The 20,897-nt window shown below is 62.7% G+C and overlaps 6 protein-coding genes across 6 annotated transcripts; 4 read left to right on the top strand and 2 right to left on the bottom strand.

Moving 5' to 3' along the window:
• Positions 1–71: 71 nt before the first annotated feature.
• On the bottom strand, positions 72–4,171 carry Q8F55_003931 (uncharacterized protein; the record flags this gene model as incomplete). Its single annotated transcript, XM_069352458.1, has 5 exons — positions 72–292; positions 344–1,091; positions 1,135–2,545; positions 3,551–3,588; positions 4,073–4,171. The coding sequence occupies 5 exons, from the start codon at positions 4,169–4,171 to the stop codon at positions 72–74; spliced, it is 2,517 nt and encodes an 838-aa protein (XP_069209876.1).
• A 1,710-nt stretch (positions 4,172–5,881) lies between these two features.
• Positions 5,882–6,712, top strand: TTR1 (Glutaredoxin; the record flags this gene model as incomplete). The annotated part of the gene is made up of 4 exons (XM_069352459.1): positions 5,882–6,100; positions 6,388–6,446; positions 6,494–6,516; positions 6,573–6,712. 4 exons carry the CDS (start codon positions 5,882–5,884, stop codon positions 6,710–6,712), a joined length of 441 nt encoding a protein of 146 aa, XP_069209877.1.
• Positions 6,713–7,571: 859 nt separating this feature from the next.
• On the top strand, positions 7,572–10,662 carry Q8F55_003933 (uncharacterized protein; the record flags this gene model as incomplete). The annotated part of the gene is made up of 5 exons (XM_069352460.1): positions 7,572–8,567; positions 8,605–8,922; positions 9,024–9,106; positions 9,141–9,471; positions 9,517–10,662. 5 exons carry the CDS (start codon positions 7,572–7,574, stop codon positions 10,660–10,662), a joined length of 2,874 nt encoding a protein of 957 aa, XP_069209878.1.
• A 91-nt stretch (positions 10,663–10,753) lies between these two features.
• CEX1 (Nuclear aminoacylation-dependent tRNA export pathway component) lies at positions 10,754–13,506 on the bottom strand (the record flags this gene model as incomplete). Its single annotated transcript, XM_069352461.1, has 5 exons — positions 10,754–11,977; positions 12,015–12,702; positions 12,741–13,154; positions 13,191–13,330; positions 13,372–13,506. The coding sequence occupies 5 exons, from the start codon at positions 13,504–13,506 to the stop codon at positions 10,754–10,756; spliced, it is 2,601 nt and encodes an 866-aa protein (XP_069209879.1).
• A 904-nt stretch (positions 13,507–14,410) lies between these two features.
• Positions 14,411–17,641, top strand: TOP1 (DNA topoisomerase 1; the record flags this gene model as incomplete). The annotated part of the gene is made up of 12 exons (XM_069352462.1): positions 14,411–14,605; positions 14,724–14,828; positions 14,899–15,299; positions 15,345–15,366; positions 15,416–15,539; positions 15,588–15,730; positions 15,777–16,265; positions 16,313–16,651; positions 16,694–17,258; positions 17,303–17,430; positions 17,480–17,550; positions 17,587–17,641. 12 exons carry the CDS (start codon positions 14,411–14,413, stop codon positions 17,639–17,641), a joined length of 2,637 nt encoding a protein of 878 aa, XP_069209880.1.
• A 615-nt stretch (positions 17,642–18,256) lies between these two features.
• Positions 18,257–20,773, top strand: SDH1 (succinate dehydrogenase flavoprotein subunit; the record flags this gene model as incomplete). Its single annotated transcript, XM_069352463.1, has 10 exons — positions 18,257–18,370; positions 18,407–18,447; positions 18,540–18,557; positions 18,630–18,670; positions 18,721–18,847; positions 18,899–18,986; positions 19,064–20,403; positions 20,534–20,560; positions 20,607–20,706; positions 20,747–20,773. The coding sequence occupies 10 exons, from the start codon at positions 18,257–18,259 to the stop codon at positions 20,771–20,773; spliced, it is 1,923 nt and encodes a 640-aa protein (XP_069209881.1).
• Positions 20,774–20,897: the final 124 nt, after the last annotated feature.

Below are 20,897 nucleotides of genomic sequence, written 5' to 3' on the forward strand. Positions count from 1 at the left end.
CCTACTGCCCTTCGTTACAAGGTCGTGACGCGATACACACACACAGGATACTCCAGCCCAGCCTGTCCGTTTTACTCCTCCTCTTCCGTCGTGTGCGTCGAGCTGGCAGGCGACACCCGCGTCAACTTCATGATGCCAACGACCTGCTCAATCGTCTCAAACACCTGGCCATTGAGCGGCGGTGCCCGCTGCGCACGGCGCGACAGCGTCGACAACGGCGCAAGGGCGTAGGTGGCCACCACGCTCCGCCCATTCGGTGCCCGAGTAGCAAGCGCAAAGGCCTGGCTGTAGCCTGGTCCATGTCAGCTCAGCCCACACCCCTCTCCCCCAACACCCGACTCACTGCCCCAGCCAGACACCTCGCGCACGTCGTCGACCGTCCCGAGACCCCCATCGGCCGCCGGGACAACGCGGAAGCGCACAGGCTCCGCCTTCCTCGCCTTGTATCGGAAGAAACCCGGGCGCTCGCTCACAGGCGCGGCGAGAAGAACCATGTCGTTGAACACGAGCAGCGTGAGGGCTTCCTCCCCACGAATCTTGCGGATAGAACCAAAGCTGCGAGGAGGCGACTTTTCCAGGATGGAAGTAAACGAGGGTGATCGTGAGACCGTCGTAGCCGGACGGTCCTTTTGCTGGACGGGCGAGGTCGTCCGAGAGGATGACCGGACAGAGGTTGTCCGGACAGACGAGGCGACAGACGACGGGGTGGTCGTCCAGAGGGTCTGAGGCGTCTCGAGGTGGCCCGACGACGTCGTGTGGCTCGACGAGTTGGACGTCCGTGGTGCGACAGAAGCAAAGGTTTGGCGAAGGGAGCGCACGCTGCCAGCACGACTTAGACTAGGCGTCGCGGGTGCACTGTCATTGAAGATGCGCACCACCTGGGTGCGGCCGACCAAGCGGCGACCAGGCGTGGCCAGCACGAATCCGTTGGGGAGCCCATCAAGGGTGGCTTGCAAAGCCGTCAACTGTTGGAAATCATCGGAACGGCCCTTGGTGTCCTGCAGCGTGGCCAGGATGACCTCGGTCGTGTCGATGAGGTGAACAACTGCCTCGTGGGCAGGGTGGACAGACGGTGTGGCGTCGAGCAGGCGCTAGAGAAGAGATCAGCGGCGAGAACGACCCCCAAAACCTTACCTTGAGGAACAGTGGGTACTTGGTCAGCCGCTGCACAGGCTTGAGAAGCATGCTCCCGAGGCTGAGCGAGCCGAGCGCCTTGTCGCGTGTCTGCATGCGCAGGAACTCGCCAAAGGTGCTCGTGTCGTCTCGGCTCGACTCGTCGATGAGGGCGCAAATGGGGTTGAACAGGACCAGGTAGGGCTCGTGGCACGCCAATCGCGCCACCCACTTGCTAAACTGCTTGACAAACTCGCCAACGTCGAGGATCTCATTTGATCGGCGGCGCATGAGATGCAGCGAGGTCGAGATTTCCGCGTGCGTCTGCGTGATCGCCTCGAGCGACTCGAACAACTCGCACGCGCCCGGTGGCACGCCCGACATCCAGTCGCCGTGAGGCGTGCGGAGTGGCGTGACGAACAATCGGAGAACGTCCCGACAAGATCGGACAAACGCAGCCTCCGTCTCGCATAGCTCCCACATGACTTCCTGGCGGTTGATCTCGTTGGGGCCGTCCGCAGACTTGAGGATCTTGTTGTACACGCCGTCATGCATGAGTGATTCGCGCCACGACGGGGCCGAGTCCTCATTGTCAAAGGGCAGGGGCGTGGTGGGACGAAGCGACTTGCTGTAGCCCGAGTGGGCGACGGCAAAGGATTCTTTGCGCTGCCGTGAGGGACGCGGGGGCTGGCGAGGGAGCGCTGGTGCATTGAGGCGCGCGTTTGATGGCTTCTTCTTGAGAGCGACAGAGTTGACGCGCTGGACGATGCGTGGGGGCGAGGACGGCGCCGACGTCGACGCGGCAACTGCGGCCGCCGCGAACGACTTGACCTTTTCGAGCGGGGCGAGGCCCATTGGGGGTGAAATGGGTCGCTCAGTCCACTGATCAGGCCCTCTAGACAGAGGACGCACTGGCCAGCCGGGTGGATTGGACGCGTCGAGATCACGGTTCTCGACCACACAGACCATGGATCGGCTGAACTTGCGAGTGCGACGAAGCCTGTTGTCAGACTCGGCGTCGGGCAGCTGGCTCGTGGGCAGCGAAACGGTGCTGTCGTTTGAAGGAGTGATTGAAAGATCGGCAGCCTGGAACTTGTGGCCGAGTGACAAGCGGTTGAGCTGCGGGGGTTCGCCACCGTGTGCCCAGTAGACGCTGTTGCTGCCGCTGGCGTCCGACTTTTCGACAATGCTCCAAGGCTGGTCAAAGTTGAGCGTCTTGACGAGGCCGCGGATGGCGTTGAGGCGGCGCTTGCGCGAGATTGGCGATTGCTCCGACGCGTTCGGCGAGCTGAGCGAGCCGTCAATGTGACGTGGAGAGGTGGGCGTCGAGTCGGTGATGGTACGAACGGACCCAGCAGTCGTCGGCGTGTTGTGATCAAAGGTTGGGAGCGGAGGCCCGAGCAGACTCGAGACGCCGTTGGCAAAGGACAGCCTGGGGGCGCCTCGGCGGTTCTCGCTGACTCTGATGGAAGGTCCAGACTGGGCAGATTCGACACTTGAGCGGCGGCGCTCAAAACTCGACTGGCGATCGTAGCTCGACCTGCGGTCAAACGAGTGTCGATCCACACTGTGATCAGTAATGGAAAAGCGCTCGACGCTGGAAAATTGTTCGAGGCTAGAACGCGGTTCGACACTCGAGTGTGTGTGGTCGGAGCTTGATCGCGCAAAGTCTGGCGAGTCTGACCTTGGGCCGGGGAACGTGGTCGTCTGTGCAGTGGTCGGGGAGGGGGGAGCAGAGTTGACGCGTCGACGAGACGAGGAAGACGAGCTGTCCTTTGATCTCAGTGTGTATGGCTTTTTGGAACGCGACGACGCCGCCGCCGACTGTGTCCACAGGGTACGAGTCGGGCCGTCTTCATCTTCGCCATCGGTCGTGCATGTGATGGTGCGCGGCGGTTGTGTCGGCGGCAGCGGGGGTGGTGCGGGCTGAAGCGGCGGCGAGACGAGGGCCATGCTGTCACTCGCACTCGTCGCTGCGTAGAGTGAGGGAGGAGAAGGCCAGGCGTTTGAGCTGCTGCTCTCGCTCTGGCGACGAGGCCAAGGCGGGGCCTGCCGCGTGTCTGTCTCGCCGTCGTATGAGAAAGCCGTAGAGTGACAGTTGCTGGTTGATTGTTCAGAGTCCGAGTAGAGGTCGGAGAGAAGGGCACTGTCGGGCGATGACAGGGTGCTAAAGTAGAGAGAGGATGTTTGGCGGGTTGTACCGAGAATGTTGGGCACGGGGTGGTCAAGAGGGAGCGAGGGGCTGGTGGAGAGGAGGGGGAGGGGGAGGGGAGCAGCGGCGCGTGCGTTGCTTCGAGGAGGGCGGGTAGGTCGGGCAGGAGGAGTCGACGCGTAGACGGACTGGAGAGCAAGTGCCGCCGTCTTTGGGACGACGAGGTCGAGCTCGGGCGTTGTTGGCTCAGGAGAGAGTGGTGGAAGCGCAGAGGGCCAGTCTGACCTGATCAAAGCGGCCACCTTGTCAGGATAGTCGACGGGCTAAAAGATGGGTAGGCGAGTGGGTGGGTGGAGGTCGGGGGTCGGGTGATGGATGTCGAGACGAGATGGTGAGCGGCCAGAGGCGAGAGGCGAGGTGCGTAGAGTGCAAGGACGACCGACGACCAGAGTGACGATGCAAGAAGCGGGGTGATCAGCAAAGTGTGCCCCCATAATGACAACAACAAAGGTGGGTGCGAGGCTGCATGCAGGCTGTGCAGGGGCGCGGCGCGACGAGGCGTGGCTGCAGCAAGGCAGCTGGCAGTTGGCAGCCATGCAGCAGCAATGCCAGTCGACAATGTCGACCGCCGACCCGTCGACGACCCCCCCTTTGAGGCGCGAGGCGCAACAAAAGCGCACGTCCTGGGGGGCGACAATGGCGTCGGCCGCCAAAAGCAAAAGGACAACGGCGAAGACAACGGCTACGACGACGACGACGACGACTGCCCCCAGCATGCTCTCTTCTTTCCCCCCCTCATACACTCACCCCTTTGACCGAGTCATTAAACGCAAACGCCTTGGGTCCGTGTGGCAGGGACAGTGGCGGGGTCACTGGCGACGTGCGCGGCTTTCGTCCAAGCATCATTGCAAAGTGGCGGCTGTCGACGGGTCAGTGGGGGGACGGGGGCACGGGGGGGGACGTGGGGGGCCACGCGACCAACGACCCTTACCGCCGGGTTCTTGTTGGGGTTGGTAGTGGGGACTTGTTGTGCTTGCTTGCTGTTGCAGGCGAGGCTGATCCAACTGGTGTCTTGTCGGAAGCGGTGGGTCAAAGGAAGGGATCAGCAGATGTGCGTCGGGTGGTGGTGGTGGTGGTGTGCGCGCAGCGTCGGCGGCTTAGTGATTGTCGTAGAGCGGGAGGGCGCGTGTGCGGGCGGGCGGGCGAGCGGGCGAGCGAGCGAGCGTGGTGTAGCGTAGTGAGAGTGTACGGGTCGTCGAGGATCCAGAGAGGCGAGCTTGCAGTGAGCGAGCCGTCGTGGTGCGGGCAAATGCCGATATCGATAAGGGCCGGCGGCGAGTTGATTTTTGTGAATGATTTTGTGGTACCAGCCGCAAAATCAAGGTCAAGCAGCAGTAGCAGTGAGGAGGTCGCGAGGACGTCAAACACGAGCGAGCAGATTAGAGTGGGGGAGGGAGGGGTTGATGAGAGCAGGTCCCTCCAAAATCAGGTTATCTGTAAAAGATGGGGGAGGAGGGGGTCTGGGGCCACCACCAGCAGCAGCATCAGTAAGAGCCGAAAGAGGTCGGTCCCCAGATGTCAGTCATGCAAGCGGCTGCGGGCGGCGGGCGGGCGGCGTCTGGCGTCTGGCGGCGGCAGCGGCGAGCGCGACGCAGATCGGGGGGTCTGCGCTAGTGGGTGGGGTGGGGGTAGGTGGGTGGGCGAGCGAGCCGGCGCGTCGAGCGGAACGTGCCGCGAGCGAGCACAGGCGGGCGAGGAGCCAGAGGCGCAGCGCCTCAGCCAAGGCGTTGCAGCCCAGCGCCGAGCGCTCGCATGTGTCAGAGGACAATGCACGCGCTCGTGGCGTGCAGGCTCGTTGACGGCAGCCCGCGGCTTGCAGCAGCCGGATGTATCCCCAGGCCACCCCCGTTTTTTTTTTTTTGCCGCGCCGGGGGTCACGAGCTAGCGGAACCGACGAGATTATCGGCGCTGGGCGCGCTGGGCTTGGCTTACATCGCCAGAGACATGCCGCAGAGGCAGCCAGTCGTGCCGCGGCGCTCCGGGTCGGACCTGGCTGGTGGACCTGACGTGGCCAGGCCTGCCTGGCGCTAACCACCAGAGCCTTGTTCCACAATCCTAGCTAGCACCCTGCTTCTGATTCCGACGACGCAGAAAATCGAGTGGGCGAGGGGGAATGACGCTACAGTGGCCGCGCTGACGTCGAGAGGCACGACGTGATGCATATACATAAGCAGGTGGAGCGGCGGGACGTGGTCGGCGGGTTGGGTTGGGGTTCCGGGGCTCTTGGGTGCGGCCTCTTCCCAAGGAGGTGCCACCTCGTCGGTCTGTACTCGGTCGAGCTGGTCAAGCTGGTCAAGTACGACACAGCGCGACACAGTCAGCGCGGCGTGCGGCGCGCGTGCGGGCTCCAGCCGCTCACTCATCTAGCATACAGTCACTCGGCGCACGCATCAGTCATTCCCCCCCTCGTTCGGGTCCATGTCGCTTGGTTCCGAACTGGCTGACAGACACGCGCAATGACGTGCGGGCCAAAATTGCCCCCGCCACTCACCCACCCACCCAGCCACCATCTCATACGCCGCTGACTGTTCTCCCTCTGCTCACTCCTTAAAGCCCATGTTCACAGCCGCTCGTCGCGTAAACGTCCTCGCTGCACACCTCTCGCGCACCCCCATCGTTACTGCCGCCACCGCTACCCCCCGCACAGCTTTCAAAGTGGGCGCCTTCTTCTCCTCCCCCGCCGTCACCCCCGCCGCCATGTCCGCCGCCAAGGAGCTCGTCGACAAGGCGATTGCCGAGAACAACGTGGTTGTTTTCTCCAAGTCGTACTGCCCTGTGAGTTGCTCGGGTGAAGGAGCGGGGTGTTGGAGGCTGCCGAGGAGGAGGGAGGGGTGGGTGGTGACGATGCCCCTTCCTCATCGCCGGTGTGCGAGCGACGTCTTCCTAGCGCTACCAGGCCCGGTGTGTGAGCGGGCGAGCCCATCTCCGAGCGCCAGCGAGCAAGGGCGGGGAATGAGCCAGCGTGCCGATACGCTCGCCTTTACACACGCCCCTCTCAGCCTTTGTGATGGAGCTGCCATGTGACGGAGCGCCTTGTGATGGAGCTCCAACTGACGCCCCAGTACTGCCGCCGCACCAAGGCCACCCTCGCCGACGTGACCGACGACGTCAAGGTGTTCGAGTGAGTACTGTGTGTCGCTACCACGAGCGTGCTAACCCCCTCCCCAGGCTCGACGAGCGCGACGACGGCTGTAAGTCCCCCCACCCCGCCTTAGTCAGCGGAGTATCCCCGCTAACCTCGCCCCAGCTGCCATCCAGGCCTACCTCCGTGACCTCAACGGCCAGAGCACCGTGCCCCACGTCTACATCCACCAGCAGTTCATCGGCGGCAACTCTGACCTCCAGGCCATCCCCAAGGCCGAGCTCGAGAAGCGCATCAAGGCGTAGGCGTCCGTCGTAGATTGAATCTGTTAGATGTATCCCTAGTCGGTGCGATGTGGTGGGCGTGGCGCGGGCGTGGCGCGGGCCTGGCGCCACGATCATTGATGGCTACGTTGTCGACGAGCGTGCTGCCCAGAGGGCTGCTGTTGTTGTCATCAGCCAGCTCCTGCTTGCAACGATTGCGGCCTTGCTGCGGTCTCCATGCCTTTGGGATGCCGCTAATCCGGGCGCTGATTAGTGGATATATTTTCCAACATGGCCCCGAAATGGCCGTTTGTATTGAATTTGCGGAATGTACAGTAGTAATAGCATTTTCCCCAGCCAGTCTACGCGGTCACAATGGCGGGCAGCGGCGGTCAATGACGGCCAACCCAGCGCACCCCAGCGCACCCCACTTGCCCCTCGTGTCCAGCTGATACTCTTGGCCAGTCTCTTCGCAGTCACCCTCGCTCACTCCCTCTCGTCTCACGCAGCGCGCACAACATCACATCCGCCGACGGCATCGCTTGCGACAACCCCAAGCATCGCAGTGTCCACCCCCTCTCTCGCCAAAAGCCCCGCCAAACGGGCCCCATTGTCGTCGTCCATCGCTTGGCTCTGCTCTCGTTGCCCTGGCCGCTGCGCGCCCCCCCCGCCCCGCCCAGCCCCGCCCACACCGACCGACCGACCGACCCACCGGCCCCCACGCCCCCGCCTCTCGGCGCTCGATCCTCGCCTCGCCTCGCTCGCTCGCTCGCTGCCAGTCTCGTCTCGGCGTACGCTGTAGACACACGACCCACAACAAGCCACCCCACCCCACCCCACCCCCCACCGCCCACGCCCTGCGTCGCCATCACCGACCGCCGCAATCTCATCATCCACAACCATGAGCGGACGCCCAAACCTCGCAGGCCCCTCGCAGCCACCACTCGCACCTCCCCCATCCATCCCATCGGCTGCTGCCTCGGCCCCGCCAAAAGCAAAACGGCCCCGCCAGTCCGGCCCAGACTCTGCAGCCGCAGCAAAGGCCACTCCGTCCGTCATGCGCGCGTCGACCTCTGCAAACCCCGGCCCGGGCGACCTCTCCAAAGTGCGCGCCTTTGCAGCGTGCAGGGCTTGCCGACAGAAGAAAATCAAGTGCTTGCCCGGCCCCGCGGCCGCAACATCAGCAGGCGGCACGGCAGCATGCCAGCAATGTACCCAGTCGGGCACCGAGTGCGAGTACCAACCGACGCGCGATCGCGCTGCCTACTCGCGCGCATATGTCCAGGACCTCTCGGGCCGCGTGCAGGCGCTGGAGGCGTTGCAAGCACGGCTCCTCCCACTGCTGAGCGCGTACGAGGGCGGCTCGTTGCCGTCGCTCCCCGTTTCGACGCCCAAGAAGTGGGACGCCGGGAACCGGTCCGGCGTAGAGTCGGTCATCGGCTCGGCGATGCACTCGCCCCGCTCGCCGCGCTCGGACGGCGGCGACTCGCACGAGGGCGAGGTCATGATGATGGCCGACGAGCGTGGCAACTTCCGATACATCGGCTCGTCCAACACACTCAGTCTGATTGACTCGTTTGGCGGACACCAGGAGGGCCAGCACCCCGCCCTCCATCGCGAGTCGATCGACGGCAACGAGCCAAAGCCCAACCGCGGCTCGCCAGAGAGCCACCCGTACTTTGGCGCCGTGGCCGGCGCGGGCTCGATCGGCTCGGTCTTCCCCGGCCTCGAGGAGGCCATCTTCCCGCCCCGTGCGGATGCCGAGAAGATGATCGACGCGTACTTTGTCGAAGTGCACCCCGTGTTGCCGGTCGTCAACGAGCACGACTTCCGCCGCGACTTTAACACTTTGATGGATAAGGTTGAGCTGGGAGACTTCTCGGGCCTTAGCGGCGGGGTGAGTGGGGGTTATCTGCCGTGCTGACGGCATCCAGTTCATGTCGGTCGTCTTTGCCATGTTTGCCCTCGGCGAGCGTGTCATTGTCGTCGGACGGGCGTACCGCCGCGAGTGCACAAAATTGCGCGAGGGCCGTGCAGACGACGACACGCTGCTGCCGGGCGAGGCCGAGGCCGGCGTCATCTGGTTTGAGCGGTCTCAAGTACTGCACTTCTCCACCATCAGAGAGATCGACATCCACCAGGTCCAGTGCTTGACGTTGCAGGCGTCCTTCCAGGCCGCCGTCAACGCCATGCCCATGAGTTGGCTGCTGGCCAGCCAGGCTTTGCGCATCGCCATGGACATTGGCCTCCACGTGAGTGACACCATATGGCCAATTTCCCCGTCGAAATTGGGCCCCGGCAACAGCCCCACATTCCCCACACACCCACCTGACCAAGGCACTGATGATCACAGCGCGCCGCACCAAGGTTCAAGGTTAGCTATGCCATCAAGCAGCTCGGCTCGCGGTGCTGGTGGGCGATTTACGGCCTCGAGAGGTGAGCTAGTTGGCTTGGACACTGCTCACGCCAGGTTGATCTCCATCACGCTCGGCCGGCCCCTCGGCTGTGATGACCGCGATATCGACGTTGCCTACCCTGTCGAGATCGACGACGCGGCTCTCCACGCGCTCGGGGACGCTCAGGCCGAAGACGTCGGCGAGATTCCTCCCGAGCCCCAAGAGTCGACCATGTCAGGATTCGTCGCCCTCACAAAGCTCTGCAAGATTGCCGGCAGAGTCTCGCAGGTGCTCTATCGGCCCTTGAACGGGCGTTCGGTCAACGACCCGTCGTGGGCCACGAGCCAGCAGAAGACATTCGACAAGCTCGACAAGATGCTTCGCGACTGGCTCGAGCACGAAGTGGTGAGTGCGCTGCGAGGAGAAAGGCCAAAGCTCATGCCGTGACAGCCGAAAAAGTACAAAGACCCCTCGCCCTCTCGGCCCGTCTCGCTCATGTCGGCTGTCCTATCCAACGCCTACTTTGCCGTCCTCATCACCCTGCACCGAAACCTTCTCCCGTCCAACCCCGACTTTCCGCGCCCCAAGCCCGTGGCGTCGTCCCAGTCGCTCGCGCACTGCGTCGACGCCGCCCGCTCGGTTATCCACGTCGCGGCCCAGTCCAGAGTCATGGTACCGGTGTCACACCACATTGCCGTGTTCTGCCAGTACCTCTGGTCGTCGTCGGTTATTCTCTTGCTCTGTGAAGTGAGAGCCAAGGACCAGGTCGTCGTCGACGCGGTCGGTGCCCAGATTGACTCGTGCCGCTCGTCGCTGCGCACGCTGGAGCCAGCCTGGCCCGGGTGCCGGAAGCTGCGCGAGCTCCTAGGCGACGTGGAGAACAGGGCCAAGGAGGTGCGCGCCGGTGCCGGGCTGGGGCGCCCAGCAGCGACCAACAAGAAGCGCAAGTCGTCGTCGACCGACTCGCAGGACGCCAAGGCGCGGCGGCAGTCCAAGGCGTCGACCGGCTCGGCGTCGGGGACCACCGTCGTCCCGGGCGAGTGGAAGCACCCGTCGTCTATCCGGGACCGGTCGTACGAGACGTCGGACGCGCGCACGCCGCTCCAGCCGCCCGCGGCGCACTTCTCGGCCCCCGCAGTGCCAGAGCACGTCTCGGGCGGCATCGACATGCCGCTGCCGACATTCGACCTCTTCGACGTCGGCGACATGAACTTTGACGGCCTCGAGATGCTGAGCGGCTTCACGTCAAACGACCCGTGGAACGGCGAGACGGCCCTCGCCGTGCCCCAGCACCAGACGCCCCAGAGCCAGGGCCAGGGCAACCACGTCTCGCCAAACGGGCCGGGCAGAATGAGCTTTGCGTCGGCCGGCTCGTCGGGCCCCACGCCGCCCATGTCGAGCATGATCAACACGACGACGCCGTCGCCCTCGGTCAGCACGGGCACGGCGCCGCCGCAGAACCAGCCGACATGGTTCAACGGCGCCTCGCTCGACTCTGCCCAGACGCCCACGGTCGAGATCTCGGAAATGTGGGCCCAGATCGCGGGCACCAGCTTTGACTGGGAGGCCGACCCGACGGTCCCGTTCAACATTTAGGCAACGGCCCCGTTCAACATTTAGGCAACCCATAGGTTAGGTGTAATAGTGGGATGGATTTTACTGTAATACAATGGGCTACAAGCAGCGGCTACTTCTTCCCCTTCATGGCCGCGATGCGCGCCTTGCGCTCCTCGCGCCGCCGCGCCATCTCCTTGTCCTTCTCCTCTTTGGACAGGGACGACAGGTTGGGCTGCGGCGTGGCCGGCTTGGACGGCTCCGAGATGCTGCTGCGCGCCGACTCGGTCGGGGGCGGCGACTTGGCGGCAGCGGGGGGCGCGGGCGTCACCTTGACGGGCTTCGGCGCGACTGGCTCGGCCGCAGGCTTTGGCGGTGCGGGTTTTGGCGTGGGCTTGGCCGCCGGCGTGATGTAGTACGACTGGGGTGGCGGCGCGGCGGCGACCTCTGTCGGTGCCTCCTCGAACGCTGTCCAGTCGTCGTCGTCGGCGTTGACGTTGATCAGGTCGTCGTTGCCCCACGCGTTGGCGACCTCGTCGTCCTCAAAGTCGGCGGCCAGCGCGTCGGCCAGATCGTTGTTCGGCTTGTGCGTCTTGGACGCGCCGCCGAGCTTCATGCCGTGTGCCGAGCGCGCGGGCTTGGGCGCGCCAAACGACGAGACCTTGGACGGCGCGGGGCGCTCGTAGGATGGCGTCGGTTCCGGGCTCGGTTTTGTCTCGGCTGCCGCGGCGGCGCGTGCCGCCTGGAAGTTTGGCAGCTCGCCAATGTTGGACGACGCGGCCGTGAGCGACGAGTTGGCGTCGCGCGACGAGATCTGCTGGCTGAGCGTCGAGAACGCCCAGCCTGCCAGCGAGCCCGCTGCGCCCGCCGCCGCGCCAGCCGCCGAGTTGACATAGCTCGAGTTGCCGTTGGCAGCAGGAGCAGGGGGATTGGATCCCAGCGCTGCCGGTGCCCGCGCCTCGTCGCTCAGCTGCGTCTCGGGCATCTTCGCCGCGCCCTCCTCGACCCGCTTCAGGAAAATGCTAACAGCCTTGAACGCCTGATCGCGCACAAGCTTCTCCTTGTCGACGAGAGCGAACGTCATGTTGGGGATTACTCGTGCAGCGAGGTCCTCGGTGTCGAAGCAGTCGATCGAAGCCATAAGCGACATCAGAGCTGCCACGCGCGTGTGCACGAATGAGTCCTTTAAGCTGCGGGCGAACGCCGGCACGAGGACCTTCTTCTTTGTGTTCGAGTTGAGCGAAGGTGCGAGGCGGCCGAGCAGGATACACGTATTTGTTCGGATAGACGGCTCGACGTCTTGCTGCATCTTGGCCAGTAAACGCAACAGGTCGTTGTTGAGAATGCGGTCAGAGAGCTATGTACGTCAGCCTCGCCCTCACAAACGCACGTACCTTGTTGGATAAGGGGTACACGGCCTTGATGGTCGCCTCGCGGATCACGGGTACAGTGTCGGCAAAACCAGTGATGAGGTTAGGCCACACGCGCTCGTTGACCGTTCGCGAGTCGAGCTTGTCGGCGTACTCGTTGAGGCCCTCCAACAGTGCCATTCGCGTTCCGCGGTCGGGGCTGGCGTACAGCTTGACAACGGGCTCGAGCACAACCTTGGGATATGTCGAGGGCGGGACAGTCTTGCCAATGGCCAGCACCAGCGGCAGCATGAGTGCGCTTGGTGCGTCGGGCAGCGACAGCGAGTGGAGCAAGCTAGGCAGGACGCGGTGGACGAGGAACGGCTCGGACAGAGTCCCGGCATCCGCAGAGTCCTTGATTATCCGAAGCAGCTGCTGCTTCTCGCCATCCGACCGCAGCTCGAATCCGTCGAGGCCCTCCACTAGGCTGACGAGCGGGTTACCCGTCCAGAACGACGTCGACTGCGCCTCGGCCACAAAGTTGACGGTCGAGAGTCGTGTCCGCGCATTGGGGTTCAGCATGCGCTTCCAGAGCGGGAAGAGGCTCTTGGGGAGCGAGCCTGCCGACGCCGGGGTTGGTGGCCCTGAGAACTTGGGGATGGGCTTCTCGGGGTTGTACAGGTGGAAGATGAACATGGCCAATAGATAGATGTCCTCTTGGGCAGGGTCGGTGCTGCGGTGTCAGTTGGCTTTTCCCATCGTTCAACTCACTCTCGGAGTACTCCCCAGCCGCCCTTCTGCACCTCGGGGCTGGAGTAGTCGCCCACCCCTCCCGGCGCCAGCCCACCAAGGCCCCAGAGCACGCCGGATGCGTCATCTCGCCCGGTCAGGAGGTCGAAGCCCGCCAGGCGCCACTCCATCGCAGGCGTGATGAACACGGTCGAGGGGAGGAGGTACGCATGGTGCTGTGACAACGGCGGTGCGTTGAGGAACGCGAGCGCGGTGGATATGCTCTTGATGCCCCAGCCGAGCCATGCCTCCTTGCCCTCCTTGTTCTTGACAGCGCTCGTGGAAGCGAGCGCACCGCCTCTCTCCCAGTCGCGCAGCACGCCCTGCAGCGGCCGCACCTGCTCTGTAGCGATGTAGATGTGCGTCTCTGTCTCGACCGAGTCGATGTACTTCAGGCTGGGGGTGAGCGCGGGCCAAGTGCAACGAACCTACACATCGGGATGCCTGATCGTCCGCAGCTTCTTGAGCGAGTTCTTGGCCAGCTGGAACAGTGTCCGTCGGTCCTTGTTGCCCGGCTGCAGCGGCCCCAGCGTCGAGTCAAAGATGAACAGTGTGAGGGGTGTCCCGTCATCCTGGGGGAAGGTCAGCATCTCGCCATGGTCGCCTTGCGCACTTTTTTGACGCCCTCGCGGATATCCCAGATTGTGCTCCCTGCCTCTAGCCCAGGAATACGTTCGCCGATCGAGAAGGGAAATGAGACGCCGGTCGAGTTGAGCACCGAGGTGGTGATCGACTTGAGGTAGTTCATTGTGGGCGGCTGTTGTTGTGGAGGCGGCTTGGACTGTGGACGTTGTAGGCCGTCGTCGTCGGTGCTGGTGCCCGTGCCCAGTCTTTGGGTTGTGGGTGACGCGGGTGTCGTATTGTTATCGCAGCTACGACGTGTCGAGTGTTGCCCCGCTGTGCGATGGGCCGTGTGTGTTTACGAGCCGTCTTTTGTCGTGTCAATGGCCAAGGGACTGACGTGTTGGGCCCAAATCAGCCCAACCCACCTCCACCACACGCACGCAGCCAGCCAAGCAGCCACAGCCCACAGCCATCACCACCTTCGTAGGACACGCCGGAACCGCACAGACCCCCGCCCACCCCGCGGCGACTTCTGCGCGCCCTGCCACGCAGTCAAACACCGTCATTTCTCCGTCTTGAATTTGCTCCCGCCCCACCCTGGGAGTACTTTTTGGAACTTAGCCGTGGAAGGCGTCGGGTGCTCGCTCGCTCGCTCGGGGCAGGCGGGGCGGGAAGGCTCAATGGCTGAGAGCGCGGTGCAGGGGCGGTGACTGGAGCGCCAGCCAGCCTACAAGGAGCGCCAGAAGGGGAGCCAAGTCCAGACGCGTCGGGCGAGTGTTCTGTCTGGTTGCCTGCCTGCCCGCCAGGCTTGCTGGGCTCCAATGTGAACTTGAATGCACCAAGTCGACGCCCGCCCACGGAGTCAAGTCACTCAGCCCTCCTTCCCCCCCGGCCAGTGTCCTCCCTCCCCCTCTCTACCCCCAGACCTGATCATAATTACAATTGCCATATCCTAACTCCCTCTTGCACCTCATCTCCTTTGTCCTTCCCATCATACTCCCCCGACTCTAGCGAAACCCCATCATTCTACCCAGCGATACATAAACACCCCTACCCATCTCCTCGCTCTCGCCATCGCACATCTCACAATGTCGGCTCCCAATTCAACAACTGTGGAGGCACCAACATTTACCTCCACCGGAGGCGCCCCCGATAAGCGGCCAGCAGCCAACGGCCAAAGCAGCGACGACGAGGACGACGTACCACTGTCGAGGGCAAAGCCAGTCACGAATGGAAAACGTGCCGGTGCTGCTGCATCGAGCGACGAGGATGAGCGGCCTCTGGTACGTACCGCCCCGCGAGATTAGGTGGCACCACCCAGCCAATGAGTAGGCACTCAGGGCCTAGGTGGTGGCCAACATTGCAGACGCGTAGGCTGGCCTTGCTGACGCGACTTTGCAGAGCAAGAAGCCCCGCGTGTCTTCTGCACCATCCAAGAAGCGCCGTATCGTCGAGAGTGACGACGACGAGAGTGATGCTGGACCTTCCTCGCCCGTGGAGCCAAAAGTGAGTGATGGTGACGGGAGCTTACCCGTGCCACATCATCCCACTGTTGCTGACTGGTCGTGTGAACCAGACGAATGGCTCCTCCAAGCCTGCACGACCTGCCGACTCTGACTCGGAGGACGAGAAGCCTCTGGCCCAGAAGCGTGCCGCCCCGCGCTCGAGCAACGGTTCGTCCAAGCCGCCATCAAAGCGTGCCGCCGCCCAGAAGCCGCCTGTCAACGACGACTCGAGCGAGGAGGAAGAGAAGCCCCTCGCCAAGGGACGGAAGCCTACGTCGGCGTCCAAGCCTGCTGCCAAGCCCGCTGCGGCGAGGAGGAGCTCGGGTGCGGCCTCGAAGGTCAAGGCCGAGCCAGAGAGCAGCGAGGACGACAAGCCGTTGGCGAAGAAGGCTGCCAAGGGCAAGGCAGCGCCGGCGAAGACTGCCGTGAAGAAGGAGGCAGTCAAGAAGGAGAAGAAGCCAAAGACGGAGGGGTGAGTGGCGGCAAACGCATGGGGAGGCCCAGCTGACACAAGCAGTGATGATGAGGAAGACGGCACTGTGAGCTGAGCAGACGTCCCCGCGGCGGCAAGCACTAACCGATGAGCAGTACAAATGGTGGGAGCAGGGCGAGGGCGATGGCTCTTCCAAGTGGACGACCCTGGTGCACAACGGTGTGCTGTTCCCTCCACCATATGTCCCCCTGCCTAAGAGCGTCAGGATGAAGTACGATGGTGAGTATCTGTGTGTGGACTGAAGACGCGGGGCACTGACGAGTGCAGGTGTTCCCCTCACTCTTCCGCCAGAGTCTGAAGAGGTCGCTGGCTTCTTCGGTGCAATGCTGGAGACCGACCACGCGAAAGACAAGACTTTTATCGAGAACTTCTTCAAGGACTTCAAGGCTGTTGTTGCACAGTACCCTCCTGTAAGCTAAGCGCGGGCAATGGAGATGGCCTGCTAACACTGTGCAGAAGGAGAATGTCAAGGTTACCAAGTTCGAGAAGTGTGACTTCCGCCCCATGTACGACCACTTTGAGGAGGAGCGCGAAAAGAAGAAGTCCATGACCAAGGACGAGAAGAAGGCTGCCAAGGACGCCAAAGACAAGCTTGAGGAGCCGTACCTGTACGCCCTTGTCGACGGTCGCAAGGAGAAACTGGGGAACTTCCGTGCCGAGCCTCCTGGACTGTTCCGTGGCCGTGGCGAGCACCCCAAGAAGGGCACATGGAAGCACCGCCTCAGACCCGAGGACATTATCATCAACATTGGCAAGGACGCGCCTGTCCCAATCCCCAACGTTCCCGGCAAGTGGAAGGGTATCCAGCACGACAACACTGTCACCTGGCTCGCCCACTGGAAGGAGAACGTCAACGGCCAGTCCAAGTATGTCTTCCTCTCGGCAGCTAGTTCCTGGAAGGGCCAGAGCGACCGCTCCAAGTTTGAGAAGGCCCGTGAGCTCATCGTGAGTAGACCGACACACTGAGGGACCTCTGCTAACAGTGTGTGCAGAAACACGTCGGCCGTATCCGTTCCGACTACACTGTCGACCTCAAGTCCAAGGTCATGGCCGACCGCCAGCGTGCCACTGCCTTGTACTTTGTCGACCGTCTGGCCCTCCGTGCTGGTAACGAAAAGGGCGAGGACGAGGCCGACACTGTCGGTTGTTGTTCGCTCCGCTACGAGCACGTCACCCTCAAGCCGCCAAGCACGGTCGTGTTCGACTTCCTGGGTAAGGACTCGATGAGGTTCCACCAGGAGGTCGAGGTCGATGCTCAGGTGTTCAAGAACATCAAGATCTTCAAGGCGGAGCCTAAGAAGACTGGCGATGACCTGTTTGACCGCTTGAACGTGGGTGTCGAAAGAGCATGGTTCACCCGCTAACATGAACAGACTACCCTCCTCAACCGCTACCTTCAGGAGCAAATGAAGGGGCTCACCGCCAAGGTGTTCCGTACATACAACGCCTCGTGGACCTTCCAGGAGCAGCTGAAGAACACACCAAGGAACGGTACTGTCGCCGAGAAGATTGCCGCCTACAACACTGCGAACCGCGATGTCGCCATCCTCTGTAACCATCAGAAGACGGTCAGCAAGGGCTTTGAGGAGTCCAAGGCCAAGGCCGAGGACAAGATTCGCGCGGTCAAGTACCAGCGCATGAAGCTTCGCCTGCAACTTTTCACGCTCAACCCCAAGGCCAAGAAGAAGCACCCCGAGCTGGCCGAGGACGAGTCGGACATGGACGACGACTTTATCGAGCGTCACGAGGTCAGCCTGAAGGAGAAGGCGATTGACACGGCGACCAAGAAGTTTGAGAAGGACAACTTGAAGCTGAAGGAGCAAAAGGAGAAGCCCAAGCCTCAGTCCGAGTTGAAGGAGCGCATCAAGGAGATTGAGGTCGAGTTCAAGGAGCTCGCCAAGGAGAGGAAGTCGCGCAAGGTGGAGCCAAAGGGGAATGGTGAGTGCGGCTATGCTGTGGGTAGCAGCTGCTCATCACGACAGCTACCGAGGAGAAGCTGCTGGAGCAGATCTCCAAGGTCGACGAACGCATTGCTACCCAGAAGGTGCAACTGGGCGACCGCGACAAGCTGAAGGACGTCGCGCTGGGCACGTCAAAGATCAACTACATTGTGAGTTTGGTACCAGGACGAGTGCCAGAGCGAGTACTGACGCGCACAGGACCCTCGTCTGACGGTGGCCTGGGCAAAGAAGTACGAGGTTCCTCTGGAGAAGCTGTTCTCAAAGACACTGTGAGTGGCCGAGTTTCCGTCGTGCTGACAAGGCAGTCGCGAGAAGTTCCCATGGGCAGAGGCCGAGGCGGATGAGGACTGGATTTTCTAAGCGCATCATACATGTGCCTTGGTTTGTGTAGGCATAGAGTGGCTTTGGCAGCACACTGTCGGGCACTCGTGTGGTGGGTTGTGTAGGGGGCTTGTGTAGTCTGCTCCGTCACCACCACACACCACAATCGTATTAGTATCCCTCCCCTGTAGTCGTCACATTTTCACATAGCATGGATCAGAAGCAGTGATTTGTTGAGCTAGTGTGGGTGGGTGTGGGAAGCGTCGAGCGTCGAGGCCTGGAGGACGTAGAAGGCCGAGTCGGCCGTGGTAGTGGGTGCGATCGGTGTCGCGTGTCGCTGGGTGGTGCTAATAGCGCTGTGTTCATTGGCTGAGAGGGTCGCGGGGTATGGCACTTGTCGGTGGAAATAGTCGGATTTGTACCGTACGGTGAGTTGCCCGGGACGCTCCGAAGGGACCAAATGGTGCTTTGTATTGGTAGCAACAGTTGTCACTGGCGCGGGCGGCCTCACTGCAGCCGTCGACGTCCGCCCCGCCAGGCGTCACCCCTCCTCGCTCGCTCTCATCACACACAGACGCAAGTCGCAAAACCCCTGTCTCAACAAAGTCGGGTCTCCCCTTTGCTCACCACTCTCCCCCACACGACAAAGCAAAGATGATGCGCCTCTCGCGCGCCGTGTCGCGCCCCACCGCCGCTGCAAAGCTCGCCGGCCGCAACGCCCGCGGCTACGTCGTTGCCTCGCAGACGCACCGCGCTGCCGAGGCCAAGGTGGGTCATTAGCTGCAGGACGTGCTGACCCGCAAGAACATTGGCACGCACAAGGGCTACCCCGTCATTGACCACGAGTGAGTGTTGCTGCTGCTTCTCGGGCGACTTGGGCCCGGGGAGTTGGCTGGCCGGCCAGATTTTAGGACGAATCAACTGACGCCTATTGCAGGTTCGACGCCGTCGTCGTGTAAGTCGCACCGGCTGCCTAGGCGGCAAGAGGGAGAGGGAGAGGGCGAAAGAGGCAAACTGACCCCCGCAGCGGTGCCGGTGGTGCTGGTCTCCGTGCTGCCTTCGGTCTTGGTAAGTCTGGCGACACTCTCAGAGCCACCGGAGAAACTGACATGTCGTAGCCGAGGGTGGCCTCAAGACTGCGTGTATCTCCAAGCTCTTCCCCACTAGGAGTCACACGGTCGCTGCCCAGGGTGGCATCAACGCCGCGCTCGCCAACATGACCGAGGACGACTGGAGGTGGCACATGTGAGTTGTTACTGCTTGCTGTTCCGCGGCCACCGGACTCACGGATATTAGGTACGACACGGTCAAGGGTTCCGACTGGCTCGGCGACCAGGACGCCATCCACTACATGACCCGTGAGGCGCCTCACACTGTTATTGAGGTGAGTTTGCGCGCAGCGAGCGCCCTCGGCGAGCGCACAAACGGAACCCGCACTGACCGCCCTTTTTTCTTCGCCAGCTCGAGCACTACGGTCTCCCCTTCTCGCGTACCAAGGAGGGCAAGATCTACCAGCGTGCCTTCGGCGGTCAGTCGCTCAACTACGGCAAGGGCGGCCAGGCCTACCGCTGCTGCGCCGCCGCCGACCGTACCGGCCACGCCATGCTTCACTCGCTCTACGGCCAGTCGCTCCGCCACAACACCAACTTCTTCATCGAGTACTTTGCCCTCGACCTCCTGATGCAGGACGGCGAGTGTGTCGGTGTCATTGCCCTCAACATGGAGGACGGCACCCTCCACCGCTTCCGCTCGCACAAGACGGTCCTCGCCACCGGCGGCTACGGTCGTGCCTACTTCTCGTGCACTTCGGCCCACACCTGCTCGGGTGACGGCAACGCCATGGTCGTCCGTGCCGGCCTCCCCCTCCAGGACCTCGAGTTCGTCCAGTTTCACCCCACCGGTATCTACGGCTCGGGATGTCTCATCACCGAGGGTGCCCGTGGTGAGGGTGGTTACCTCCTCAACTCGAAGGGTGAGCGCTTCATGGAGCGTTACGCCCCCACCGCCAAGGACCTTGCCTCGCGCGACGTCGTCTCGCGTTCCATGACGGTCGAGATCCGTGAGGGCCGTGGTGTCGGCCCCGAGAAGGACCACATCTACCTCCAGCTCTCGCACCTTCCCCCCGACATTCTCCACGAGCGTCTCCCCGGTATCTCCGAGACGGCCGCCATCTTCGCCGGTGTCGACGTCACCAAGGAGCCCATCCCCGTCCTCCCCACCGTCCACTACAACATGGGCGGTATCCCCACCAAGTACACCGGTGAGGTCATCACTGTCGACGAGAACGGCAAGGACAAGATTGTCCCCGGTCTCTACGCCGCCGGTGAGGCCGCCTGTGTCTCGGTCCACGGTGCCAACCGTCTCGGTGCCAACTCGCTCCTCGACATTGTCGTCTTCGGCCGTGCCGCCGCCAACCACATCAAGGAGAACCTCAAGCCCAACACCCCCCACAAGCCCATGGACGACTCGCTCGGCCGGGCCTCGATCGAGAACCTCGAGAAGATCCGCACCTCGGACGGCCCTCTCCACACCTCGACCATCCGCCTCAACATGCAGAAGACCATGCAGAAGGACGCTGCCGTCTTCCGTACCCAGGAGTCGCTTGACGACGGTGTCAAGGGCATGACCGAGGTCTACAAGTCGTACGACCAGGTCGGCATCAAGGACCGCTCCCTCATCTGGAACTCGGACCTCATCGAGACCCTCGAGCTCCGCAACATTATGCAGAACGCCATCCAGACTGTCGTCTCCGCCGCCGCCCGCAAGGAGTCGCGTGGTGCCCACGCCCGCGAGGACTACCCGTGAGTGATAGGAAGTGGAGGTGGAGGTGGCGGCGGGCGGGTGTGGCACTTTTTGGTGTTGCACCCTTCCCAGCCGCCCTCCTCCGTCCTCCCTTCCACAACTCTTCTGCATGCTTGCTGACCTAGTTAGGGACCGTGATGATGTTACTTGGCAAAAGCGAGTTCTGATCGTGCCGCTAGCATGCTGTCGCTGACGTGAACAGGCACACTTTGAGCTTCCAGCATAATCCCGAGTCGCCCGCGGTCGACCTCAAGTACAGGGACGTTATCATGCACACCCTCGACGAGAACGAGTGCAAGACGGTGAGCCCACTCCCCCCTTCCCGTATGCTGACGCCATTAGGTCCCTCCTGCCAAGCGCGTGTACTAAACGAGTCTATTAGGGGACGAGTGCGTTGCAGCAGCATGTAACAGATGGAAGCGCAGGGTGACTGGAGCGAGGTGGATTTGAATCCGCTATTGCGATCGATACTTGATCCCGCTAATGCCTGATG

Source organism: Vanrija albida, assembly GCF_041260175.1.
Source record: "Vanrija albida strain AlHP1 chromosome Unknown contig_3, whole genome shotgun sequence".
Classification (NCBI taxonomy): domain Eukaryota; kingdom Fungi; phylum Basidiomycota; class Tremellomycetes; order Trichosporonales; family Trichosporonaceae; genus Vanrija; species Vanrija albida.